The following is a 26,425-nucleotide window of genomic DNA, read 5'->3' as shown; positions in this document are numbered from 1 at the left end:
ACCGCTGTCTCATTACATAGGGCTGCTCCTCCTTATACAGGACCGCTGTCTCATTACACAGGACTGCTCCTCCTTACATAGGACCGCTGTCTCATTACACAGGACTGCTCCTCCTTACATAGGACCGCTGTCTCATTACACAAGGCTGCTCCTCCTTACATGGTGCCGCTGTCTCATTACACAGGACTGCTCCTCCTTATACAGGACCGCTGTCTCATTACATAGGGCTGCTCCTCCTTACATGGTGCCGCTGTCTCATTACACAGGACTGCTCCTCCTTATACAGGACCGTTGTCTCATTACATAGGGCTGCTCCTCCTTACATGGTGCCGCTGTCTCATTACACAGGACTGCTCCTCCTTACATAGGACCGCTGTCTCATTACACAGGGCTGCTCCTCCTTACATGGTGCCGCTGTCTCATTATACAGGGCTGCTCCTCCTTACATGGTGCCGCTGTCTCATTACACAGGACTGCTCCTCCTTACACAGGACCGCTGTCTCATTACACAGGACTGCTCCTCCTTACATAGGATCGCTGTCTTATTACACAAGGCTGCTCCTCCTTACATGGTGCCGCTGTCTCATTACACAGGGCTGCTCCTCCTTACATGGTGCCGCTGTCTCATTACACAGGACTGCTCCTCCTTATACAGGACCGCTGTCTCATTACATAGGGCTGCTCCTCCTTACATGGTGCCGCTGTCTCATTACACAGGACTGCTCCTCCTTACATAGGATTGCTGTCTCATTACATAGGACCGATGTCTCATTACACAGGGTTGCTCCTCTTTCCATAGGACCGCTGTCTCATTACACAGGGCTGCTCCTCTTTACATAGGACCGCTGTCTCATTACATAGGGCTGCTCCTCCTTACATAGGACCGCTGTCTCATTACACAGGGCTGCTTTCCCTACATAGGATCACTGCCTCATTACACAGGGCTGCTCTTCCTTACATAGGACTGCTGTCTCATTACACAGAACTGCTCCTCCTTACATAGGACCGCTGTCTCATTACACAGGGCTGCTCCTCTTTACATAGGACAGCTGTCTCATTACACAGGGCTGCTCCGCCTTACATGGTGCCGCTGTCTCATTACACAAGGCTGCTCCTCCTTACATAGGACCGCTGTCTTATTACACAGGGCTACTCCATACTTGGTGCCGCTGTCTCATTACACAGGGCTGCTCCTCCTTACATAGGACCGCTGTCTCATACAGAGCTGCTCCTCTTTACATAGGACCGCTGTCTCATTTCACAGGTCTGCTCCGCCTTACATAGAACCGCAGTCTCATTACACGGGGCTGCTCCTCCTTACATGGTGCCGCTGTCTCATTACACAGGGTTACTCCTCCTTACATAGGATTGCTGTCTCATTACATAGGACCGATGTCTCATTACACAGGGTTGCTCCTCTTTACATAGGACCGCTGTCTCATTACACATGGTTGCTCCTCTTTACATAGGGCCGCTGTCTCATTACACAGGGTTGCTCCTCCTTACATAGGACCGCTGTCTCATTACGCAGGGTTGCTCCTCCTTACATAGGACTGCTGTCTCATTATACAGGGTTGCTCCTCCTTACATAGGACCGCTGTCTCATTACACAGGGTTGCTCCTCTTTACATAGGACCGCTGTTTCATTACACAGGGTTGCTCCTCTTTACATAGGACCGCTGTCTCATTACACAGGGTTGTTCCCCTTTACATAGGACTGCTGTCTCATTACACAGGTTTGCTCCTCTTTACATAGGACTGCTGTCTCATTACACAGGGTTGCTCCCCTTTACATAGGACCGCTGTCTCATTACACAGGGCTGCTCCTCTTTACATAGGACCGCTATCTTATTACACAGGGTTGCTCCTCCTTACATAGGACCGCTGTCTCATTACACAGGGTTACTCCTCCTTACATAGGACCGCTGTCTCATTACACAGGGTTGCTCCTCCTTACATAGGACCGCTGTCTCATTACACAGGGTTACTCCTCCTTACATAGGACCGCTGTCTTATTACACAGGGTTGCTCCTCTTTACATAGGACCGCTGTCTCATTACACAGGGTTACTCCTCCTTACATAGGACCGCTGTCTTATTACACAGGGTTGCTCCTCTTTACATAGGACCGCTGTCTCATTATACAGGGTTGCTCCTCCTTACATAGGACAGCTGCCTCATTACACAGGACTGCTCATCCTTACATAGGACCGCAGTCTCATTACACGGGGCTGCTCCTCCTTACATGGTGCCGCTGTCTCATTACACAGGTCTGCTCCTCCTTACATGGTGCCGCTGTCTCATTACACAGGTCTGCTCCTCCTTACATGGTGCCGCTGTCTCATTACACAGGTCTGCTCGTTCAGGCTGGAGTTCTCGGTTCGGCCCCCGGGGGCGCTGTGAGGCGGTCGGTACAGGAGGCGGCTCCTCACACGCAGGAGATAGAGCGGCGGCGGAGGAGACGGAGCCTCTCACCGGACTAATCACTCCGGGACATGCAGCCGCTGCGATTGGTTTAGGCCGGGAATCCGGAGGGAGAAGAACCGGGCCTTCCCTCCCCGGAGTCCGGACACACGGTACCGGAGAGCGCGGCCCCGGGGAGCGGCCTATGAGCAGCGGAGATGTCCGGGAGAATAGAGAAAGCAGGTACCGGGGAGGAAACGGCTTCGCCGCCGGGGTAAAGCGGCCGCTCCCTGCAGCCCCGAGGCACGCATTCTATACAGGCCCAGAACCGCTGTCAGCGGCCGGAGACGAGAAAGCGGGGACCAGGGACAGAGGGGTCCGGGGCGGGGAGAAGTACTGACAGCGGCCGGAGGGGGGGACCGGGGAATGAGCAGGGGAGAGCCGGGGAGTGCGAAGGGGCTCGGAGCAGAACTACTGACAGCGGCCGGAGAGGGGCGTATCGCCCGGACACCACGAGAAAGGAGTTTGGGGTCCCTTCAGTTTAGAGGGGCACACGGGGGTCACTGTGGCCTGAGAGAAGTGAAGGGTTCACTAGGATCAGGGGATGGGGCACTTTGGGGGGGCAGGGAGGAGAGGACTGTGAAAAGCTCTTAAGGAGGACAGATGATTGGGGGGCTCGTGTTGTGGTGACATTAGAGGGCGTGTATAACGAGGGGCTCTATTGTGATCGGGGGCTCTCCTGTAACGAGGGGCTCTATTGTGACCGGGGGCTCTCCTGTAACGAGGGGCTCTATTGTGACCGGGGGCTCTCCTGTAACGAGGGGCTCTATTGTGACCGGGGGCTCTCCTGTAACGAGGGGCTCTATTGTGACCGGGGGCTCTCCTGTAACGAGGGGCTCTATTGTGACCGGGGGCTGTCCTGTAACGAGGGGCTCTATTGTGACCGGGGGCTCTCCTGTAACGAGGGGCTCTATTGTGACCGGGGGCGCTATTGTGACCGGGGGCTGTCCTGTAACGAGGGGCTCTATTGTGACCGGGGGTTCTCCTGTGACCGGGGGCTCTATTGTGACCGGGGGTTCTCCTGTAACGAGGGGCTCTATTGTGACCGGGGGTTCTCCTGTAACGAGGGGCTCTATTGTGACCGGGGGTTCTCCTGTAACGAGGGGCTCTATTGTGACCGGGGGCTGTCCTGTAACGAGGGGCTCTATTGTGACCGGGGGCTGTCCTGTAACGAGGGGCTCTATTGTGACCGGGGGCTGTCCTGTAACGAGGGGCTCTATTGTGACCGGGGGCTGTCCTGTAACGAGGGGCTCTATTGTGACCGGGGGCTGTCCTGTAACGAGGGGCTCTATTGTGACCGGGGGCTCTGTGCTGGTTATGGGGTCAGAAGGTTCCAGTCTAGTAGTCATGTGATGCTACGTTGTTGGGTTTTACTCATTTTTTTTTTTTAGGGGGGGGGGGGGGTCATGTTGTTCTCACAGGCTGTACCCCACCATGCTCACCTTGTCCATTATTTTGTACCAAGATGTGTCTTCCCAGGAATGCTGGATGACCACCAATATGGCCGCCATAGGGTCCCCACCCGCCTGCTTTGACAGCCACATTGGTTATTACCCAGGTGACTATAGGAAGGTGCAGGGTCTTATTATATCCTGGGGGCTCAGGTGCTCCGAGAAGTCTCTGTGGCCCAAGGTGTCTGTGTGTGTTTTCTCCTCCCTGGCATGAAGTTGATTGCGGTGGGGGTCCCTGTATTGGGTGCGGAGCTGTAATGAAACGTTCTGCTACTTTCTAATAAACTGTCAGTTCGCCTGTTTGTTTTCAGTGAACGGAAACATCCTTGTTCACATACCAGATTCAGCAGAAAACCTCTAGAGATCTCGTCCTTACAGCTGACTGTTTGTAACAGTGTGTCAATCTGGACAATCCGAGCAAATCACATTTGACCTGTTCTGACTGTTTGCTCCAATGTGTCGGCTCAGATGCAGTTCTGCCCTGATACATTGTAGCTAACATAAGTGTTATGTTATTATCTAAATTAGACATAATTGTAATAATCCCCCAGTTTAGGCCTTTATGGGATGTTTAGGATGTTTCCGTTCACTGACAGCTCCTCCTGTGACTTGCTGGTTGTACTGGTCATCTGTCCCAGTGGTCAGTGGAGAGACGTGGCTCAGTGCTTATCTCTCTACACATTTGGAAAATACTTCGCGTATTTGGAAATGTGATATCTGCAGGAATTGTGAGCCAGGGATTTAAAGGGACGGTTACTATAGAAAGTCTGTAGGGCATGACTAGTTATGATGTCTCCAGTAAAGGATGATGAGGATCGCCTCAGGGGTGGGGATGTCTCCAGAGTCTGAGAGCTGACATCACATTACAAGTCTGATGGATCTAAATAGTTTTTTGTTTATTCAAGAGAAATAGTTCAAGAGCGAAAGAATCCAACAGGTCCAGTGTCTCCAAGGTGAGGAACGAGTGTCCCAGCAGCACAGTGTTTCAGAAGGGACTGATCTGTTACAGGTTGCAGAGAACTAAAGGAGAAGGGTCCCCCAGCAGCACAGAGTATGTCAGGAGAGGAGTGTTCTGATTTTGATAGAGGTTACATGGTGGATGGGGCACATTCTGCAGTATTTCAAGAGAGACTGCTCTTTCAGATGAAGATTGGGCTGGAGGTCACATCTAGAGTTGAGCAAATTTTTCAGAATTCGCTTCCAATTACGATTGGTGGCGAATATTGTATTTGCAATATTCACCAAGCGCCGTTGGCGTCAATGGGGGTAGAAATGAGCGAATATGTTCGGAAGCAATCATCAAACATAAACTTGTCACCAATAGAGGGTATCAATATGACACGAATATGTCAAATTCAGATTTGGCAACCGATTCCGAACATATTCACTCAACTCTAGTGACACCCTGAAAAGATCAGTGTCCTCAGCAGCACAGAGAATTTCGGTCAAACTAGCATGCAAGTTAAGGCAGCTCTTCACCCCCCCCCCCATTCCTTAAGATTGGAGGAGAACTCTTGTAACCTGCAAAGTGCTATTAGAGTGACCCCCTCCTCTGCTCAGCTGTAGGTCATTGTTCAGTATTTCTCTATGGGCTGACATGTGTCCGCCAGATGTTGGCACCTGACAGTGACTCCAGGGTAAACACTGGCGCATCTGCCGTCCCTGATCCTGGCCGCACCCAGAATGAAGCCTGTTGAGACCCTTCACTCCCGAACCAGAAGTAATTAGTGATCCCATAGTGTGACCTATAATGGCCAAGTTGTTGCCCTTCTGTTTTCATCCACATAGATGTCTCGTCAGCTGTACATTCCCCACTTCCATTACTAGGATAATTCTTCCTGGGAAGGGTAGCCATGATGGATGGTACCCTGCTTTCCCAGGATCTGACAGATGGTTTCTCATAGATTGTGTGCGCGGTTTTGTGGATTGGAGGAGGAAGCGCCGGCGCTCAGATTAGGATGGGCCGAGTTCTTCTTGGTTTCCACAATGCAGTTGGCAGTGGTCGGACTTCCTCCTCATCTGGTCTTGTCAGTGGTGATCCCCCTCCTCCGCTCTCCGTGTGACGTGATATCAGCGGTGAATCATGTGCCCGCTCCTGGTGAATGGCTGCAGTCAGTGATTGGCACCTGGCATAGAGCGCAGACATACCGTATGTGGCGGTGCCGTCAGCGCTGTGTCCGGACCTGGAGCCCTTGTTTCATTCCTCTGACAGATGTGAGGCTTCCTGTTCTGCATTCCTGGCAGCTGAAGAATGTCGCGAATTAGCCGCAGATTTCATGGATTGTTTAGAATTTTTTTCTGAGGAGATGAAGTGCTGAGACTGTAAGACACTTGTGCTCATCATCCCAGTCATACTAGGAGCGATTGTCCTTGCTGATGTAGATTCTCTTCTGCCATAAGACGCCTGCATTGATTTTTCTGCAATCATGTCCATTAAAACTAAACATTTCCAGTCATTGTTTCAAGATCTCTGCTTTCTGTCAGTGAACAATAAGGTATGTGCACACGTGGCGGATTTGGCCCTGCGGATCCGCAGCAGTTTCCATGCAGTGTACAGTACAATGTAAACCTATGGAAAACCAAATCCGCTGTTCACATTCTGCGGAAAATTCCGCACAGATTTGCTGCTGTTTATTTTCCAGAGTATGTCAATTCTTTGTGCGGAATCCACAGCGTTTTTACACCTCTTCCATTATAGAAATCCGCAGGTGTAAAAACGCAGGCGAAATCCGCACAAAATCTGGAGAAAATCAGCACTACATCCGCAGGTAAAACACAGGTCCTTTTACCTGCGGATTCTGCAGAATCCGTGCGGAAAAATCTGCAATGAAATCCGCAACATGTGCACATACCCTAAGTTTCTTGTTTCCACTCTAATAAGGGTATGTGCACATATTGTGGATATAATTTCATTTCAACCCTCTGTACTGATACATCGTAGCAAACTATCCTGGCTTAGAAGCAAAGAGTGGATACAGTTGTGGCAAACCCTCCAGCTGTGAAAGATATTCGACCTGCACCGTTGAGGTTGCATAAAAATGTTTATATTCATTGGCTGCAAACAAAAATCTTGAAAATGGTGAGAAATTAATGCACAAAGTCTGAGAAAGTTAGAATTCTCACCATACGATAAGTACGCGTTACAGGGAGCCAGAAAGCAGAAACGTGCTGTTGGTGAATGGGGAAAAAAAACCCAATCCCTGATGGTTGGTAACTTGTCTAGTCCTAACTGGTAGATGAAGAGTGAATGGTATTCCGGGTAAGCCGTGTACTGATCGATGGGAGTGATGTGAGGGTCTCTCTGTGACATCCACATGCCCAGGTGGCACAGCCCCTTTAAGGAGCCCAAGACCCTATTATGTGCTCCAGTTAGGAGAATGCGATCTTTTAACAGCTGCTTGTTGATGGTTTCCATGTAGTTCCTGGTTCCAGCCTGTTGACCCCTCTGTGCCGTGATGCCTGCTGGTCACCTGCCCGATGCTGGAGTGTGACATGACGCTTATGTGTGTAAATTTCAGGCGGTGATGGGAGAGAGATTATTAATGTTGTTGCTGCTTTCCCAAACATTACGGGCTCACTTAAAGCCTCTTGCCCGGCAGTCTCTGTGGCTTTTCCCCCACTGCCAAGGACTAAGTTTTGAAATTCAGCGGTTTCCCTCCCCCAATTCTCTTTAGGCCAAGGAAGACTTGGGGACTCCCATACATATCAGGTGGTCAGTGGAATTGCCCTATATATATGTAATGTGTCTGACTAGCTTTAGACTCACTGTACACAGATCTTGCATCTCAGGGCTATCGTATCCTTATGATCACCAGGGGAAGGCATGTTAATAGATCTTCTCATCCAGGGCCTCCTTGTTCATGAACAGAAGCCACTGTACAGAGAAGACTAGCACAGTCACGGGTTGTAGACGTATGTGACATGCAGAGTAATAATTATTTTTCTTATAGCGCTGACACCGTAGCACTTGACAGTTCAGAGGATACGTCGTGGACAGATCATTAGAGGAATGAGGGCCCTGGACCCGAGCTTACAATCTATGGGGTGTGCGTAAAGCTGAACAAGCTCCGATTAGGCTATGTTGACATGCTGTCCAGTAATCCTCCGTTACAATAGATCCAGCGGCAATCCAATGGCAAACAATATGTGAATCATAGAATAGTAGAGTTGGATGGGACCTCCTGGATCATCTGGTCCAACCCCCTGCTCAAAGCAGGATTCGCTAAATCATCCCAGTCAGATGTCTGTCCAGCCTCTGTTTGAAGACTTCTATTGTAGGAGAACTCACCACCTCTCGTTGGCAGCATGTTCCACTCATTGATCACTCTAACAGTTGCCTTGTCCATTCCATACCTAGTCATTTTTTCAATAAGGATTGTGTGAGATACTTTGTCAAATGCTTTGCTGAAGTCAAGATATACTATATCTACAGCATTTCCCTGATCCACCCAGTGGAGAGACAACTTTTTGGTATGGCTTTAAAATGCTGATTTCAGCTGGATTTGTTTTTTTACCATTGAAGTCTGTGGACTGCATATGTGGCGAATTAGCGATCTGTTGTTCTCCCATTTGAAATTGATCTGTTTTTTTGCTTACTGAAGGTGAAAAAAATAAATATTTAACTTGTACTACTGGAATTGTGAACTGTCAAGTAAATATCTATTGAAACTGACCCAGTAAGCAAAAAACAGATTTGGCCTGTTTCACACTTCCGTTTTTGACAATCAGTCAAAATCCTCCGTTTTTGCAAAAAAACGGATCTGCCATTTTTTTTGTCGGATCCGTTTTTTTCCCCATTGACTTGCATTACCGGCGGATCTTGACGGATGGCCATCCGTTGGATCCGTTTTTTTGCGGATCCGTCAATTTTTTTGCGTCCGCCGAGATGCCTGGACGGACCATGTAACGTTTTTTGTACTGCAGGATCCGCATTTTTATACAGCGCATGCCCGGAGGAATGAAGTCAGGAGGATATTTAACCCTGAAATCATTTCTGGCGGACAGAGAAAAAAAATTCTCTCCGTCAAAAAAACGGAACCGGTGGCATCCGCCGTTCACATCAGTTAGGAACGGATCTGCTTTTCCGCCTTTTTGCCGGATTTTAACTTACGCAAAAAACTGAAGTGTGAAACAGGCCTTTGTTGCAAATGAGACCATCAGATGGCTGATTAACCTATCCATTTTCCATAGACTTCAATGTTAAAAAAACAAAAAAAACAAATCAAGCTACAGTTAGTTTAAAAAAAAAAAAAAAAAAAGTTGACTGCGCAACTTTTTTGTTAACAGATTGCTGCTGGATGCATTCTAGCATGTGATTACTGGATGTGTTAACATAGCCTTAGACATGATAAATTATATAAGATGTTCTATTTCATCTCCTCAGGAGCCGGAGGTAATCGCTGCCCTTGGAAGACCCTGACCCTCGCTTGCTCTGAGGACCACTTGCTCTGGGCTTGGCCCTTCTTGTGTCTCTCTGCTTCCACTGTGATTATCTGGGAGGATGTTTTGCTCCAGGAAGCAGCAGTAATCTGAGGTCAGGAGCGGAAATGTCTCCTTCACCTGCCTGGGCGAAGCTTTGATGTCTGTGAGAAGTCTGGAGCTGTGCTGATAGAAGAGCACCAACTTATAATAGTGTAGGAGCGTAATAAGAGAAACGGTTGATATTAGTCACATGATGGCGATGTCTTGGCAATGCGGATATTTGATATTAACAGTGATCATGGGGGCAGGAAGGTTTCTAATAATGGCTGATAACAGGGCGTAATTGTACTCACGTGTCCTACAGTCTCCTCTCCCCAGTAATGGCTGATAACAGGGAGTAATAGATTGTAAGACAGGTGCGTACAGTCTCCTCTCCCCAGTAATGGCTGATAACAGGGAGTAATAGATTGTAGGTCTTTTTTTATTATTATAAAATTCTTCACGACGTTACAAAATAGAACACAACAGAACAAACATAGAACAAAAACTCCAATCAGAAACAATATGACAAAATCAGACACAAACACAAAGAAATAAACAAGAAATGGAAACAATAAGGGAAATTCTCGACCTACAAAACGGGAAAAGAAAATGAAATTAAAGAAACAAGAAATTAAAAACTAAAAAAAACAAAAAAGGAACAAAATTACAATAATTACACCAGTACCCCCTTAAAATAATAAATAAATAAAATCATATAAAACCCCCGACCCAGCTCCATTCACACTATTATATACACCCCATGAACTACATTTACACCGTCCTATATACAATACTATATACACTATATACAATATAAACATATGACACCAGTCCGAATATTGTACAAGACACACCTAATACCCTCTGGTCCCACTGCCTTACCTCACAGCCTCCCCCTTACACCGCCACATTCACACTTACGACAAACCTAATTACAAACATAGTATAGAAAATTAACAATATTTATATATTTTTCCTTTTATTTATTTTTTTTTTATTTTTTCCTTTTTTTTTTTTTTTTAACACTATATATAAAACACACATCTACTCTATCTATCCCACCACCCCTGATCCAGCTCTGGCCACAAAGTTCAGGATTTCTCCGAGCTAGGATCAGGCCCCAAAGTTTTTCCCCAGGCGGGGCCTGGACCAGGCCAGATCAGTCTCTTATCACCGCTGTTGAAAACCCCCCATCCCCCCAATCCCCCCACCCAACCTAACTAAGACCCTCTATTATACACAATATATACAATACATACATTACGCTATATACAATATATACATAAACCAACGTTACAGAACATAACCTACGTACTCACCACTTAAGGCTCAAGTTCGATGCTTGCAAACCTTCTATTCAGGAGACTGAAATTCAAAACAAAACTCTAGAGTGAAAAGGCATCAGCCCACCACCAGGATATAGGAGTACTAACGGACTAAGGCACCCCGAAGGAGAAACCCCTCCAGAGATGGGCCGCCCTCCGGGCACCCAGTCTTTCATACTCCAGAGAATGGACCTTCACCAGGGCACCTAGGATGCTGCTATAAACTTCGTCTACACGGAGGATTTTACTCTGCGTCGAAACTAAAACTCGTGCGTTCCACGTGAAGTACCTGACCACTGCGCTGACTATAAATAAAGTGACTCTGTCCCTTCTCCCGAGGTCTCCGAACGCTCCATAGGCCCACTCGGCATAGGACAGAGTAGCCAGCCGCGGCCAACCAATGGAAGCTCCCACCCTGTTGTACACCTCTGTATTAAAGGGACAATGAAGCAGGAAGTGCTCCATGCTTTCCAGCATGTTAGCACAAGCCTCACGGGGGCAATTCCTGTCCTCGGAGCTCCTGTACTTCAGATTGTCCCTCACATACAACTTACCTTGGAAGCAGCGCCAAGTCAAGTCCCAGTACTTCTTGGGGATCCTATTAGAATTTAACAAACTCAACCCAACCTCTAGATCCCGACTTGGGCAGTCCTTGAGGACCAATGGACTCTGAAAATGCGAAAGCAAGACCCGCATGTCGAGGAGTTTCCTCGGGAGGGACCTCACCTCCCACATTCCCAGACCCCACCGGCGCATCATCTTCAGAACCGGGGTAACATAAGCCGGGAGATGCCCATGCGGTGTGCGAAGATCCTTCAATCTTCCCCCTGTCTCCCATTCCTGGAAGAAAGGCTGAAACCATCCCTTGCAGGAGAATACCCACGGAGGAGCCCTCTCTTTCCAGAGGTTTGCCACGTTGACCTTCAAAAAGGTGTTCACTAGGAACACCACGGGGTTCACCATATTCAACCCCCCTAGTCTCCTCGTGCAGTAAGTGACCTCCCGCTTGACTAGGTTCAGTCTATTCCCCCATAACATCTGAAAGAACAGACTGTAGACCCGAGTCCAGAGAGGCTCTGGCAAGACACAGACGCTGCCCAGGTAGATTAGTAAGGGGAGCAGGAAAGCTTTGCACAGGCCAACCCTTTCCCTCAGGGTCAAAGACCAACCCTTCCATTGGTCCACTTTTTGAGCGACACCTTTGATTCTGCCTTCCCAGTTTTTCGTGGGGTAATCACCCTGACCAAATTCGATGCCTAGGACTTTGGCGTGTTCTTGGGGTTCGGGGAGGGTGTCCGGAAGATCAAACCCGGGATCCCCGCCTCCCAGCCAGAGACTCTCACACTTGTCCTGGTTGACCTTGGACCCGGAAGCCTCCGAGTAGCTCTCCACTTCTGACATCACCACCATCGCCTCCTCTTGCGAAGAAACAAAAACGGTGACATCGTCCGCGTAGGCCACTACCCTCAGGATAGCCTCTGGCGCCACCCCGCCCATCCCACCCCCCGCCAACGGTCCACACTCGATCCTTCTGAGGAAGGGATCGATCGCAAACGCGTACAGCAATGGGCTAAGAGGGCAGCCCTGACGGACACCAGATCCTACCCCGAAAGGTTGTCCAATCCACCCATTTACCAGAGGGAAAGTCTCAGCCCCAGCGTATAAGGTCTTAAGCCAGTCCACAAACCCCCCAGGCAGACCGTACCTCAAAAGAGTGGACCAGAGGTACTCGTGGTCAACCCGGTCAAAAGCCTTTGCCTGATCCAGGGTCAGCAGGAACCCCTTCCAAAGGCCCGCCCTGCCTTGCTCCACGGCCTCTCGGACACCCAGAACAGCACTGAAAGTGCTACGGCCAGGAACGCAACAGTTCTGAGCCTCTGAAAGCAGCCGCGGCGCAAACTTCACCAGCCTGTTGAAAAGTATCTTAGCCAAAACCTTCCTGTCCACATTGAGAAGTGCTATGGGACGCCAATTCTCAATGCGTGACGGATCCTTACCCTTTGACAAAATGATCAAAGCTGACCTCCTTAATGATCTCGGCAGGGTGCCCGAGGAGAGACACTCATTAAACACCTGAGTCAAGAGGGGAACCAAGGAGTCCCTAAAGGTCCTAAAGAACTCGGATGTTAAGCCATCCGGACCTGGTGATTTTTTGGGCCTGAACCCATCGATCGCCAGTCTCACTTCCTCTTCTTTGATCGCTTCTGCCAAAACGTCCAGCGAGAGGTCAGCCCCTGGCTCCGGAACAGCTTCAGCCAGGAAAGCCGACATCCTGTCACGATCCAGTTCCCTCCTTCCCAAGAGGTGTGAGTAGTATGAACTGACGACCTCCAAGATCCCTGATCTGGACCTCTTCAAGGATCCCGTACTGTCCATCAGCCCCGTCACTATCTTACTATTCACTGACATCTTGCAGCTTCTGTAAGGGTCGGGCGAGTAGTACTTCCCGTAGTCCCTCTCAAAAACCAAAGATGCGTGCCTATCGTACTGACACCTCTTCAGCAAGGACTTCACACCGGAGATCTCCTCGCGGCTACCTCCAGTCGAGACAAGATGCTCGAGTCTCCTCCTCAGGCTCTGATACAGGCGATCCCTGTTCAGGCTTCTGAGGTTCGAGAGTTGCCGGAAGAATTTCGCCACCCGATGTTTGAACATCTCCCACCACTCTGACTTAGTGTTACTTAGGCCCAGCAGTGGTACCTGGCTCTGAAGAAAATCCTCAAAAGACCGTCTTACAGCTTCTTCCTCAAGGAGTGATGAATTCAGCTTCCAATAACCTCTTCCCATCCTAGGAGTCTCTGTAACGTTCAGAGAAAACATAATCAAACAGTGGTCGGAGAACTCCACCTCCACAACCGACAACGGCGAGGAGACGGCTTCCTCCTTCAAATAAAACCTATCTATCCTAGACCTGCACTGACTACCTCTAAAAAAGGTGAATCCCATGTTGCCTGTGTTGTGCCGGATGTGGACATCCACTAGGCGTGCCTCACTTACTATCTTGTTTAGCGCGACGCAATCATAAGTCAGCCGGTCCCCAGAACCTCCTCTATCACAGGGTCTCGTGACGTTGTTGAAATCCCCTCCAAAGACCACCTGCCGACTTGAAAATAAGAAAGGTTTGATCTTCAAGAAGAGACATTTGCGGTCCCACTTGGATTGGGGACCGTAGATGTTAATGAGCCGAAGCTCCTGTCCCCCCATGGAGACATCTAGGATCAAGCATCTCCCCATTTCTAATTCAATTAATCGTCTGCATTCAACCGCTGCGGTCTTACAAAGGACCGCCACACCGCTATACGGCTCGGCCGCAAGAGACCAGTAGGAGGGCCCATGCCTCCACTCCCTCCTTGCTTTATGCATGGTTGATAGGTCAGTCAACCTGGTCTCCTGCAAAAACAAAATGTCGGCATCAAGTTGGCCGAGAAAATGAAAGGCCGTGTACCTTGCCGCTTCTGACTTTATGCTGGCAACATTAATGGTTGCCAGCGTCAACGGTGTGGGTGCCGCCATCATGATTGATTGGATTAGATAGCCTTTTTCTTCCCACCCCCAACAGCTTCACCCTCTTCCTCAGACAATGATGAGCTTTTAGTGCGCTTAAGACACACAGACTCATCCATTCTCTCCTTACATACACTCTGGCCCTTGTCTGGTGGTCCCGAGGTAGTCCCCCCCCCCCAGAGGGCCCTTTAATTGCTCCCTGAGAAGAAGACTCAGCTACCCCCTGAGCCCCAACATCCCTGTCCGCTACCTCCGGCTCCGGGCCCCTGTCCTCCCCCTCTGCAGGGGAGTCCTGGAGGGCCCCGAACCGGTTGGAGAGATCCACCAGAGGGGGGGCGGCTGGACCTTCCAATGGCACCTGGATCAGGGCTAGAGAATCAGAGGGGTCGCACTCCAGAGCGGAGGCTCGAGACCCGGACCCACTCCTACCCTTGGTTGTTTTCCGGTTACCCTTTTTCCTTTGTTGTGACCATTCCCCCTCTCCCTCATCCAGACTGTCACCGGATGAGGGTTCCTGGGAGGACATGGCGTCTGCCTGCTCCTCCCTTTCAAGTCTCCTGACTTCCTCACTCAATTCGCTGTCTTTAGGATCCTCAGCTGCAAGTGAAGTACCTGGGTCAGGGTTTAGGGTCATTACTCCCTGCCCCCTGTTCCCATGGCGTTGCTCCTGCCGCCTGATGTTGGATGGCGGCAGCTTGCTCCTCACCGGTTCCCTGCCTCCTCCGCCCCTACTGGTCCTTTCACCGGCAAGATTAGTCCCGGCTTTCGCCTGTCCCGCACTCGCCGCTTTCAGGACTGCATTGGCAAAGGAACGCGGACAGCGACTGAATGGATGACCGAGGTCACCACACAAGTTACACCTAATCCTGCCACAGGTAGCAGCGAGATGGCCAAGGTCCCCACACAGTGCACACTTCTGGGTGGTACACTGCGCACTGAAGTGTGTGGGGCTGCCGCACCTGTGACAGACCTTAGGCTGCCCCTGGTAGAAAATCAGGATCCTGTCCCTCCCCAAAAATGTAGAGGAAGGTATATGGGTAACAGTGTTTCCTGAAACCTTCAATTTCACCATGAAGGTCCAGGCCCCTGACCAGATACCATGGTCGTCGCGGGTCTTCTCAGGAATGCCGACGATGTCGCCATATCGACCAATCCAGGTGGAGATGTCCATGCAGGAAAGTGACTCGTTACTGGTCAAAACGGTCACCTTCCTGACCGAGTTCTGGCGGGATATTGCGACAGGGACGAAACCTTGCCATTCGGGGCGACCCCGAGCCAGCTCATGGCGAGACCAAAAAAGCTCAAGGCCCTCCGGTCTCACGAAGCTGACATCGAAGTAGGAGGTCCCATAGGGATGGATCAAGGCAAAGATGTCGTATGCCGCGAAGCCCATCCCCAGCAGGAGCTCAGCAACCTTTGACCGATCAGGACAGGCATCCTTGCTTACCCACTGGAGACGGGCCACGTTCCTACGGTTACTCCTCTGCCCCGGTGTCGGCAGAGACCATACAGTCTCTGCCCCTCTATCTCGGAAGGCGGAAAGACCGTGTCTCTCTATCCAGAAAGACAGATCAACCTCCCTCCCCTCTACATTGATGGAACTCTCCCCTTTCTTCAGGGCGTCCAGGAAGCGCTGCTGCAAGTCACCGTCCTCGGGGCCACCAGACAAGGGCGCACTACTACCCCCAGCAGTGACAGCCCCCGAATAGCTAGGGGCTGAAGCCCTCGCCACCGCTGGGGGGGCAGTGGGACCACTACCTACTTCCCCTCCACCAACACCAGTGCTGCTCTCCTCATTCACTCCACCAATACTCCCATCATTTGCGGCACCACAACTCCCATCATTCACTCCACCACTATTCCCACCATTCACTCCAGCAGTACTCCCATCATTTGCGGCACCACATCTCCTATCATTCACTCCACCACCTGTCCCATCATTCACTCCACCAATACTCCCAACGCCCGCGGCACCACAACTCCCACCATTCACCCCACTACCACTCCCATCATTCACCCCACCACCACTGTTCTCTGCACCCTCCACAGTCACATCCATTCCCTCCTCCCCCGTGTCTGCAGTCCCCGCACTCACACCTGCCGGGTCGGGGGAGCGGCGCAGCACCACACCCGCCCCCACCAGCTCAGCGCTGACACCGTACAGCTCCCCCGGAGCACCGTGCCCTCCATTGTCCTGGGCCGCCCGCCCTGCAGCCACAGACCTCGGGGTGCCGGCACCACGCCTAGGGGCATGCTGTCCCCCCGTCACAGCAGAGCGCACAGCGTTCCCCGCCGACGATGCTCCCTGCTCCTGCTGCGCATCCCCCTTTTCCCGTGGCTCTGTCTCAGCTGCGCGCCTCCTCTCCTCTGAGGCGCACTGCGCCCCTGTCAAAACAGTGCGCCCCCCCCCCTCGCCGCACCATGCTCCCCGGCCCTGCCCCCCACAGCCCCGGCGTCGGCCGGCCCAGCTGCAGCGAGCAGGGATGTAGTCTGCCCACACCGTCCCCCCCCTCGCAACGGCGCGGACATCCCCCCCGCTCTCCTCGGCCCCGGCGACAACCGGCCCAGCCGCAGCAGGCAGGGAGGGAAACTCCACGGGGTCCCCTACGTCCGGCGCCGCGAGCACCTCCACAGCCCCACCCCCTGCACCGCTCCCCGCACAGACGGCAGCACCGCCGGACGTCGTCCTCCTCTCCCCACCCTGCCCACGCCCCGGACCCACTGCAGAGCCCGCGCTCCCAGGCTTGGTGGGGTTTACACAGGAGGTGGTAGGTGCAACATCAGACATTGGTACATATTTGTAACTCACCACCTCCTGTGTCATCTTTTTTTTTCTTCCTCCTCCCCCCGGTCTCCTCCGCTGGCTCGTCCTCCCCGAAGGAGAATCCGGCCAGGTCCACAGGAGACTCCAGCTCTCTGATCTCCCTCAACAGACCGCACTCCTCCTCCTCCTCCGCTGACACTCCAGCACGGGCCGTCGGAGTCCTCTGCCGTGCCGGGAGGCCGCCTCCCCGCTGGCTCCGCGACCCCTTCTCCCGGCCTGCTCCAGCACGAGAGACCCCAGCCACGACCCCACCGTCCTCCTCCTCCTCGCCCAGGACGCCGGCTGGCAGCTCTCCCGAGGCATCCAACCCCCTCATTTCAGAGAACCGCCGCTGGTTCTCAAACCTCTCCAGGAAGGGACCTGCGCCCCCCTCAATCCCCTCCCGGAGGAGCACCAACCGGACCACCTCATCTCTGAGGGCCCCAAACCTCTGGGAGGTCGCGGGTCTTTCCCTGTCAGAGGCACGGGTGCCCAGGATCCGCGCCTCCCGCAGCTGCTCCTTCAGCCCGGTCAGTGCCCCGCCGGCGTCCCCGCACTCTCGCAACATGGCGACCACTCGGGAGGAGAAGGAGCTCGCGGACCCGCCGGAGGCCATCTCGCCCCATGATGCCGCCGGGCCCCTCCCCCTGGGGCCCGGGGCGCCCCCGTCCCCCTCCCTGGGCGGACGACGAGCCGTCTCGGGGCCGGAGCAGGTGGGCACGGTCCCTCCCATCCGACCAGACCTCCCCACGCCCTCCTGGGCCGGCCGCCGCCGCTCTCCGTCCCCCGCCGGCACAGACCGGGGAACAGAAGCCTGGGAAGCCATGCCTGGCTCCCAGGAAGCCCGCCTCTCCCCGGGGAGAAGAGAGGCAGACTCCGGGCCTCCTCCTGGAAGTCCTGGAGCTCACAAGACAGGCGCTGCTCCCAGCAGGGTGCGACCGACCGTGGGCACCTGTCCCACAGTCTCCTCTCCCCAGTAATGGCTAATATCAGGGAGTAATAGATTGTAGTCACCTGTCCTACAGTCTCCTCTCCCCAGTAATGGTTGATAACAGGGGGTAATAGATTGTAGTCACCTGTTCTACAGTCTCTCCCCAGTAATGGCTGATAACAGGGAGTACTAGATTGTAGTCACCTGTCCTACAGTCTCCTCTCCCCAGTAATGGCTGATAACAGGGAGTAATAGATTGTAGTCTCCTGTCCTACAGTCTCCTCTCCCCAGTAATGGCTGATAACAGGGAGTAATAGATTGTAGTCACCTGTCCTACAGTCTCCTCTCCCCAGTAATGGCTGATAACAGGGAGTAATAGATTGTAGTCACCTGTCCTACAGTCTCCTCTCCCCAGTAATGGCTGATAACAGGGAGTAATAGATTGTACTCACCTGTCCTACAGTCTCCTCTCCCTAGTAATGGTTGATAACAGGGAGCAGTAGATTGACACTGTGTAGAATTTAGGTCGGCTTTAGAGGTCTGGAGAGGGAAATGTGTAGGGCCTGGTATGGGAGCAGCATTGATTCTGCTGAAGGGCAGATGTGGCTGATGGCAGAGAACAATAGATGCTGCTGACTCCTCTCTGCGATCTCCTAGATACAATAGTAATGAGCCCTCAGTTGTAATTCATGTCAGCAGCGCACGTCTCCAGTTCTGGCAGTTTGTTAGTGTTAGGCGATCAGATTTCCCACAGACCTTTGACATTTCTGCACAGCTCCCAGATCAGATAGACTTTCTGTCCACCACTTTTACATCTTTGTGCAGGTAAGGATGTGACGCTGAGCCCCTAAAATACTCCAGAGGTTTTCATTTATAACTGCTCCCCCCTTAGTCCTGTGGTCGAGCCCAGGGCTACTGTTCTCGGGGCTTTGAGGGTCCTGGGAGCTCTACATACATGTACTGTGTCATATAGGTCAGAGTGCAGTGGACCGTCTCATATGGCCTGTACCACCACGTGTCGCCACTTACCTAGAGGAGCAGCTGGGAGTTGGCTGGGGGGGGCAGTAGTTCCTCTTGTTGCGCTGGTTCAGCATTGAGGGGCTGTTTCCCATATTCGGTGCCTGTTATTCTGGTGAATGTGATGTACTAGCCCACGGTGCACTGTTGTCCAATGGAGTAGTGCAGGGACCCTCCTGTCTGAGTATCCATTATGGCAGTTGTGTAGGGGACGTTGGGTGGAGTAGTCCCATTAATGTGCTGTGTATTGGAGATGCTCCCCCGTTGATACAGCACATTACAATGTAGAGTCGGGGGCAGCTGCTCAGTTCTTGCTCCTGTAATGTACGTGTCGCTGCTGAGCGCTCCCTGCTTCTTGGTGATGTTTGGGGGAATTCTCAGTTCTAGCCAATCGAAGGCTATAGGATTGAGTGAAAGCATACGGAGATTAACCATCACACTGCCAAATCCTGGTAGTGTAGTCCCTCCTACATGTTGGCAGTCCCTGTGCCCTACCACTTGTTAATGTTGGTGGTAGTTGTATACGTAGCAATGTACAGGACAGTGTATTGCAGTGCTGTATTACTACTGTACAGACAACCTCTGTGAACCCTGCAAGGACTTGTCCGGCACTGTATATGGGGGGGGGGTAATTGCTGCATGTCTTTGTCTCTGCTGCTTCTTGCAATTTTCTCATCAGCATTTCTGACTCCTATAATTATCTCTTGTGGTGACTGCTGCGGTGAAACACTCTATAGGACGCCCAGGAATGTTAAGACTTAGAAAACTGAGTAAATCTTCAGTGTTATAAAGTCCATATTCTGGAATTATTGGCTTATAAAGGGCCAGATATTCCCACTTACGGTATTAAAGGTATCCTGCAGTGTAGCAAAATGAGTGTAGCCGCATCTATTGTGGTATTGTATCTTTATGGTTATGGCGCCAGGCACAAGCGGAGCTTGGCGGGAAGGAACCAGAAGGATACGTCCTGCACTTATCAATATTAGAAAAAAAAAAAATGGTGTTCTTGTGAAGCCCACCATAGCTGTGCCCCAAATATCCCTTCCATTAGGCCGTCCATATGAGCTTGCCAGCAACTACTTGGAGATCGCACAATACAGCTGTCACAGCAAGCTTCGGCAGCCGCTGATACTGTGACTCATGTCACTAGTCACACCACTAGCTGCAAAGCTTTACTTTGGGCTATATTAGTAACCTTGGTCATTAATGACCGTCCCGACCCCGCCCAAGTTATAATTTCCAACTGTCCTGAAACAGGCTGCATCACCGGTGACTTGGCATCCGGTCACCGCTGAGCTGGACTCAGCAGCTTTCTGCTTGTCAGGGGTGAGGTCTGGTGGGCACCTGCTTCCATCTATACAGGAAAGCTGGGGTATGGTATCTGTGCCTGGCCAGAAGGTAATCATCACGTTCACATAATGGGAAGTTCTAGACTATCAGTTTCTGGAGTGAAGGACTTTAGCAAGTATAATTGACTTATAAAGTAGCAATGGCACAACCAAAGGGTAAGTACAAGAGTACTTACTCCATCCATGGCCCTCCTGAATTTACCACCTGCTGCAAGCTTCCCTGGCCCAGCTGTGTATGAGACGAGTCTTTCCCCCTGGAGATCAGGGCTGTGGAGTCGGTATAAAATGGACCGACTCCTAAAATATATAGTAAATTGGGCACAGTAGTTCAATGCAGAATGTGCTGAATATTTTTTCATAGGAATTTGGGAAAGTTATAAGATGTCCTATACATGGCTGTTCTATTCCTGATCTAAGGCTACATTCACACACAGCGTTTTTCCTGCGTTTTTTGAGGATACGTTTTTCAGCTGCAAAAGCAGATCAGCTTTTTAAAAAAACTGCATCACCTGAAAGGTTTTTGAGCTCATAGATAATGTTTTCAATAGCAAAAGCAGATTAGAAATCTGGTCCGTCCGTCCGTCCATTTAACCATATCTGTCTATCCATATCTTATTTGTACCAAACAGAATGAAAGCCGGGTAGCACACAGACTAACACTCCTTTTTTTTTTTTTTTAAGCACCAGTCAGGTACACCTCATAGTTACCCAAAAGGACGCCCAGGACAGGCATTGCTCATCTTCAGTAACACATCAGCATCAATTGATAGTTGGAATTAATAGACTGCATTCATCACCACATCATCTTAAGGTGCAGGCTTTATTTTCAAATGTTGGGGTGTGCAGTATGAGGTTCTGCCCCCCCCAGGTTTGATCCTGGCTTCGCTAATGGTGTGAATGTAGCCTGAATTAACACATGTGGAATTTATATAATTAGCAAAACAGTGTGAAACAACTGAAAATACTGTATTATATTCTAGGTTCTTCAAAGTAGCCACCTTTTGCTTTGATTGCTGCTTTGCACACACTTGGCATTCTCTTGATGAAGAAAACTCTTTGAATGAGGTGTGTCCAAACTTTTGGTCTGTACTGTATATATGTAATCGATATTACATAGTGTATTACATATTTACATTTTATTAGTTTTTTGTGTTCTAAAGTTGTATTCCAATAAATATATATCCTGTTCTATCTAAATATCTTGGTTATTGTATGATAAAAATGATTCAGTGTCTGATGTTCACATTGTACTACAATAAATTTTTCACTTAAATATAAGCAATATATGTGGGAGTTGGAGTCGCAGGTTTGGCTTACCGACTCCACAGCCCTGCTGGAGATGACTCTTTAAAGGGGCCTGGGGGAACCACAATGCTTTTATTCCTTGTAATTGGTCTGTGTGGTGCACCACTGCTGTGTGTGAAGGGACTACCACCACCATCATCCTCATTTACAGAGGGTACATACTGGAGGTGCTAGGATCAGTCAGTGATGATCCAGTAATGGTGGTCTGGGCCCTGGTGAGCTGTCGGGTGAACCCCCGGTGAGCAGTCCTGCTGGTGCCAGTCCTTTGTGGCCGGATCCATTATTCTGCATCTCATATTGATCTAGGTTATTGTTCCAGACAGTGCAGATATAAGAAGCGTTATCTCCAAACATGGCGCCAGTTTTTACTTGAGATGTCGGCCCGGTGTTTGGTTGCGTGTGTCCAGTCCACATGTTGTAGTGGGGAGACTGTGATGTAATCATTTGTCATTGCCTGGCCTGTGACCTCTACTGTCTGATTATACTCTCTGTATGGTGGTAAATGTGGAGCCCACCGGCCCCAGCCCACTGCTCACACCCTCCCTTCCTCCTTTCTCAGATTTTTTTCCATCTCCCTCCGAGGCTGCAACCAGTCGGTGGGTGCGAGTTCATGGTTACCTGCATCACTTCATCAGCCTAATTAGCATAGTCTAATGACCAGGCAGGAGCAGAGCCACAGGGGGGGAGCAGGTCCTGCTTCCGCTCCGCTGCCCCCTAACTAGGCTCTGCCTCCATGAGACCAGTGGCTGACTATTATGAGGATACCCTGAGTGTGAAGTTCGCACCAGTTACACCACAGGTTAATGACATTTCTCATTGGGCTTGCAACAAGAAGAAGCTCTGCTACCATCTGCTCCCTCCTGTGCTGGTGGGGTGATGTATAGATATGTATGTATGTGGAACTCGGTACGAGGGTCTTCATCATTATTTCATGTCTGCCTTCTTCCTGACTGTTCCTTACCTCCTCCGGCCCTTCTTTCCACCCAAGTCTTCGTGTTGCTGCATGGAGCTCTACGCACTTCGCTGCAGACTAATGCATTAGAGGGTGATCAGTGCACATTGGGGGAGGCCTTTGGCTTATGCCATGCATTCCTATCCTGACAGTTCCCAGCCCCAGGCATCTGCTCCATTACATATCACACAGCTGGATTAGCCAATGACATCACCCCCCCACACACACACACACACACACACACACACACACACACACACACACACACACACACACACACACACTGTTTCCATGAAAACCTATAAACTGGTCGCCCTGTACAACCTGCTTGGGATCATATGTTAACTTGTCACCATCCTGCGGGTGTGTATGCTGCCCTGTGTCATGGCTGCTGTAATGCTGTGACTGGCACTCAGGTGCTCATTTGCAGCAAACCAGGGCATTGATGGACAGGCGCAGCAGAGCCCAGGAAAATTGAGGGGGATGTGGGTGGCGAGTAAGACTGGCTGTTATCCTCTTCTGCCGCTGGAGTTGTCAGGACATGTTGGGAGTTGTAGTCTCACTAAAAACAGATTGCATTCCACTGCTTCACATCCCTCTGCATGGAAATGCTCCCCCTATTACTAGGACTGTGCACTGCGACTGGTGCAGGCCCGGACAGATCGTAGCCAGGCTTCCAGGCTGTCACTACTCGTGACAGCTGCTCCTCTCCCCTGCTGCTGGCAGGGACAGCAGCCCCCTCTCCCCTGCTGCTGGCAGGGACAGCAGCCCCCTCTCCCCTGCTGCTGGCAGGGACAGCAGCCCCCTTTCCCCTGCTGCTGGCAGGGACAGCAGCTCCTCCGCTCCACTTTACCACCCTCTCTAATTTCCCATGCAGGACTGTGGTTTTCATCCGCTGATTGTTCCCATTTATTGACTGCAAACCAGGGCTGTGGAGTCGGAGTTAGTTTTGGTTGGAGTCGGTAGAAATGTACCGACTCCGACTCCAGCTTTAAAAAAAATGTATTAATATTTCATAATTGAACTTTCATATGAATTTTATAAATGTTACTCAAATATATATGTTCTATCAAACTATGAACAACAGTGATAAGCAGTTCTGCTGGAGATAGACATTTCTTACTTCTTGTGTGTCACTGTTCTCCACTGCCCTTATCTAATCTTATACTTGGTTAACCTCATGCTGCCCAACCCCCCTACTTACAATGTATGAAACTGAAAGTGAAAATGTGTTGCAAATTCTTAGTAGTAAAGCTCCTCCTCTAGACTAGATCATACTAGGTGTGCGTCTTCCAAGAAGTATTATCCTTTCAACAAACTTTGCATCAGTTAACTGTGAGTACATGAGGAATAATAACAGTATTACTGACCACTATATCAGTTGTATGACCTGGCAATAATTTTGTACAATTGTTTTTAGGAAAAACAATTGTCATTTGGATTGTGAATGCAGAATTAAAAACCTGAGAATGTCAAAGAAGCGTCACATTAAATCAGCTGTATTTGAACATTTCACCATCACTCAAGATAGAAAACATTATGTATGTCAGTGTATGACAAATGATCCAGACGAAAACAAATGCTGTGAAGCCAAGATGAGTGCATATTCAGGCAAAGATAAAAATGCTCCTACCAGAGCTTCTAATCTAAAGAGACATTTACAGTGCTTTCATCCAGAAGTACTGAAAGCAGTGGATGAGAGAGACTGCATCCAAACCAATGAACCAGTGCCCAGCTCTTCCAGCCAAACAAAGGAGCAGAGAACTTTGCAGCCATCAGTTGCAAGATATTTTGTCAGTGACAAAGTTACTGTGACAATGACAGTAGATACATTTAAAAAACAGATCATAGAGCTTGTTGTAAAGGATAGTGTGCCTATTTCATTATTTTCACGACCAGCTTTTATGTGTCTGAATGGGGAAATGGCCCGCAAGCTTTGTGTTTCTCTGGAGAGAGAGAGTATTAGAAAATTAGTAATGGAAGAAGCTTTTAAACAAAAGGAAGAACTTAAAAAAACTCTCAAGGGACGCTTTCTGTTTCTTAAAATGGATGCCTGCACACGTCACAGAGTGAACTATTTTGCCATCAATGTCCGATTTGTTTGTGACAAAAATGAAATAGTTACAGTGCCTACAAGTAGTATTCAACCCCCTGCAGATTTAGCAGGTTTGATAAGATGCAAATAAGTTAGAGCCTTCAAACTTCACACAAGAGCAGGATTTATTAACAGATGCATAAATCTTACAAACCAAAAAGTTATGTTGCTCAGTTAAATTTTAATAAATTTTAAACATAAAAGTATGGGTCAATTATTATTCAACCCTTAGGTTTAATATTTTGTGGAATAACCCTTGTTTGCAATTACAGCTAATAATCATCTTTTATAAGACCTGATCAGGCCGGCACAGGTCTCTGGAGTTATCTTGGCCCACTCCTCCATGCAGATCTTCTCCAAGTTATCTAGGTTCTTTGGGTGTCTCATGTGGACTTTAATCTTGAGCTCCTTCCACAAGTTTTCAATTGGGTTAAGGTCAGGAGACTGACTAGGCCACTCCAACACCTTGATTTTTCCCTCTTGAACCAGGCCTTGGTTTTCTTGGCTGTGTGCTTTGGGTCGTTGTCTTGTTGGAAGATGAAATGACGACCCATCTTAAGATCCTTGATGGAGGAGCGGAGGTTCTTGGCCAAAATCTCCAGGTAGGCCGTGCTATCCATCTTCCCATGGATGCGGACCAGATGGCCAGGCCCCTTGGCTGAGAAACAGCCCCACAGCATGATGCTGCCACCACCATGCTTGACTGTAGGGATGATATTCTTGGGGTCGTATGCAGTGCCATCCAGTCTCCAAACGTCACGTGTGTGGTTGGCACCAAAGATCTCGATCTTGGTCTCATCATACCAGAGAACCTTGAACCAGTCTGTCTCAGAGTCCTCCAAGTGATCATGAGCAAACTGTAGACGAGCCTTGACATGACGCTTTGAAAGTAAAGGTACCTTACGGGCTCGTCTGGAACGGAGACCATTGCGGTGGAGTACGTTACTTATGGTATTGACTGAAACCAATGTCCCCACTGCCATGAGATCTTCCCGGAGCTCCTTCCTTGTTGTCCTTGGGTTAGCCTTGACTCTTCGGACAAGCCTGGCCTCGGCACGGGAGGAAACTTTCAAAGGCGGTCCAGGCCGTGGAAGGCTAACAGTAGTTCCATAAGCCTTCCACTTCCGGATGATGCTCCCAACAGTGGAGACAGGTAGGCCCAACTCCTTGGAAAGGGTTTTGTACCCCTTGCCAGCCTTGTGACCCTCCACGATCTTGTCTCTGATGGCCTTGGAATGCTCCTTTGTCTTTCCCATGTTGACCATGTATGAGTGCTGTTCACAAGTTTGGGGAGGGTCTTAAATAGTCAGAAAAGGCTGGAAAAAGAGATAATTAATCCAAACATGTGAAGCTCATTGTTCTTTGTGCCTGAAATACTTCTTAATACTTTAGGGGAACCAAACAGAATTCTGGTGGTTTGAGGGGTTGAATAATAAATGACCCTCTGAATAAACTTTTCACAATTTAAAAAAAAATTAAACAAAGAAATAACATTCTTTTTTGCTGCAGTGCATTTCACACTTCCAGGCTGATCTACAGTCCAAATGTCACAATGCCAAGTTAATTCCGAATGTGTAAACCTGCTAAATCTGCAGGAGGTTGAATACTACTTGTAGGCACTGTACCAAGACATTGGCAGTAAAAGACACCAAAGCTCATCACACCAGTGAGTTTCTCCAGGTCTTGGTGGAAAAGGTTCTGCAAGACTATGAACTTAAAAAAGAGCAAGTTCTTTCTGTCGTAACTGACAATGCTTCAAATATGATAA

The 26,425-nt window shown here is 49.9% G+C and overlaps 1 protein-coding gene across 7 annotated transcripts in view; it reads left to right on the top strand.

The window, feature by feature from the left end:
• Positions 1-2,321: 2,321 nt before the first annotated feature.
• The window catches only part of RAPGEF1 (Rap guanine nucleotide exchange factor 1), an 82,144-nt gene continuing 58,040 nt past the window's right edge, over positions 2,322-26,425 (top strand). For 2 of the 7 annotated variants that reach the window (XM_073555958.1, XM_073555957.1), the window contains exon 1: positions 2,322-2,645. In XM_073555958.1, coding sequence (XP_073412059.1) covers positions 2,621-2,645 — 25 coding nt within the window. In that variant the 5' untranslated portion in view covers positions 2,322-2,620. Of the gene's footprint in view, positions 2,646-21,348; positions 21,371-26,425 lie in introns of those variants that run through there. The other 5 variants (XM_073555962.1, XM_073555961.1, XM_073555960.1 and 2 more) reach the window with 4 other exon arrangements.

Source organism: Dendrobates tinctorius, unplaced genomic scaffold (genome assembly GCF_039654945.1).
Source record: "Dendrobates tinctorius isolate UK_male_01 unplaced genomic scaffold, ASM3965494v1 ptg000231l, whole genome shotgun sequence".
NCBI lineage: Eukaryota > Metazoa > Chordata > Amphibia > Anura > Dendrobatidae > Dendrobates > Dendrobates tinctorius.
This window is presented reverse-complemented; position numbering and strand designations above follow the sequence as displayed.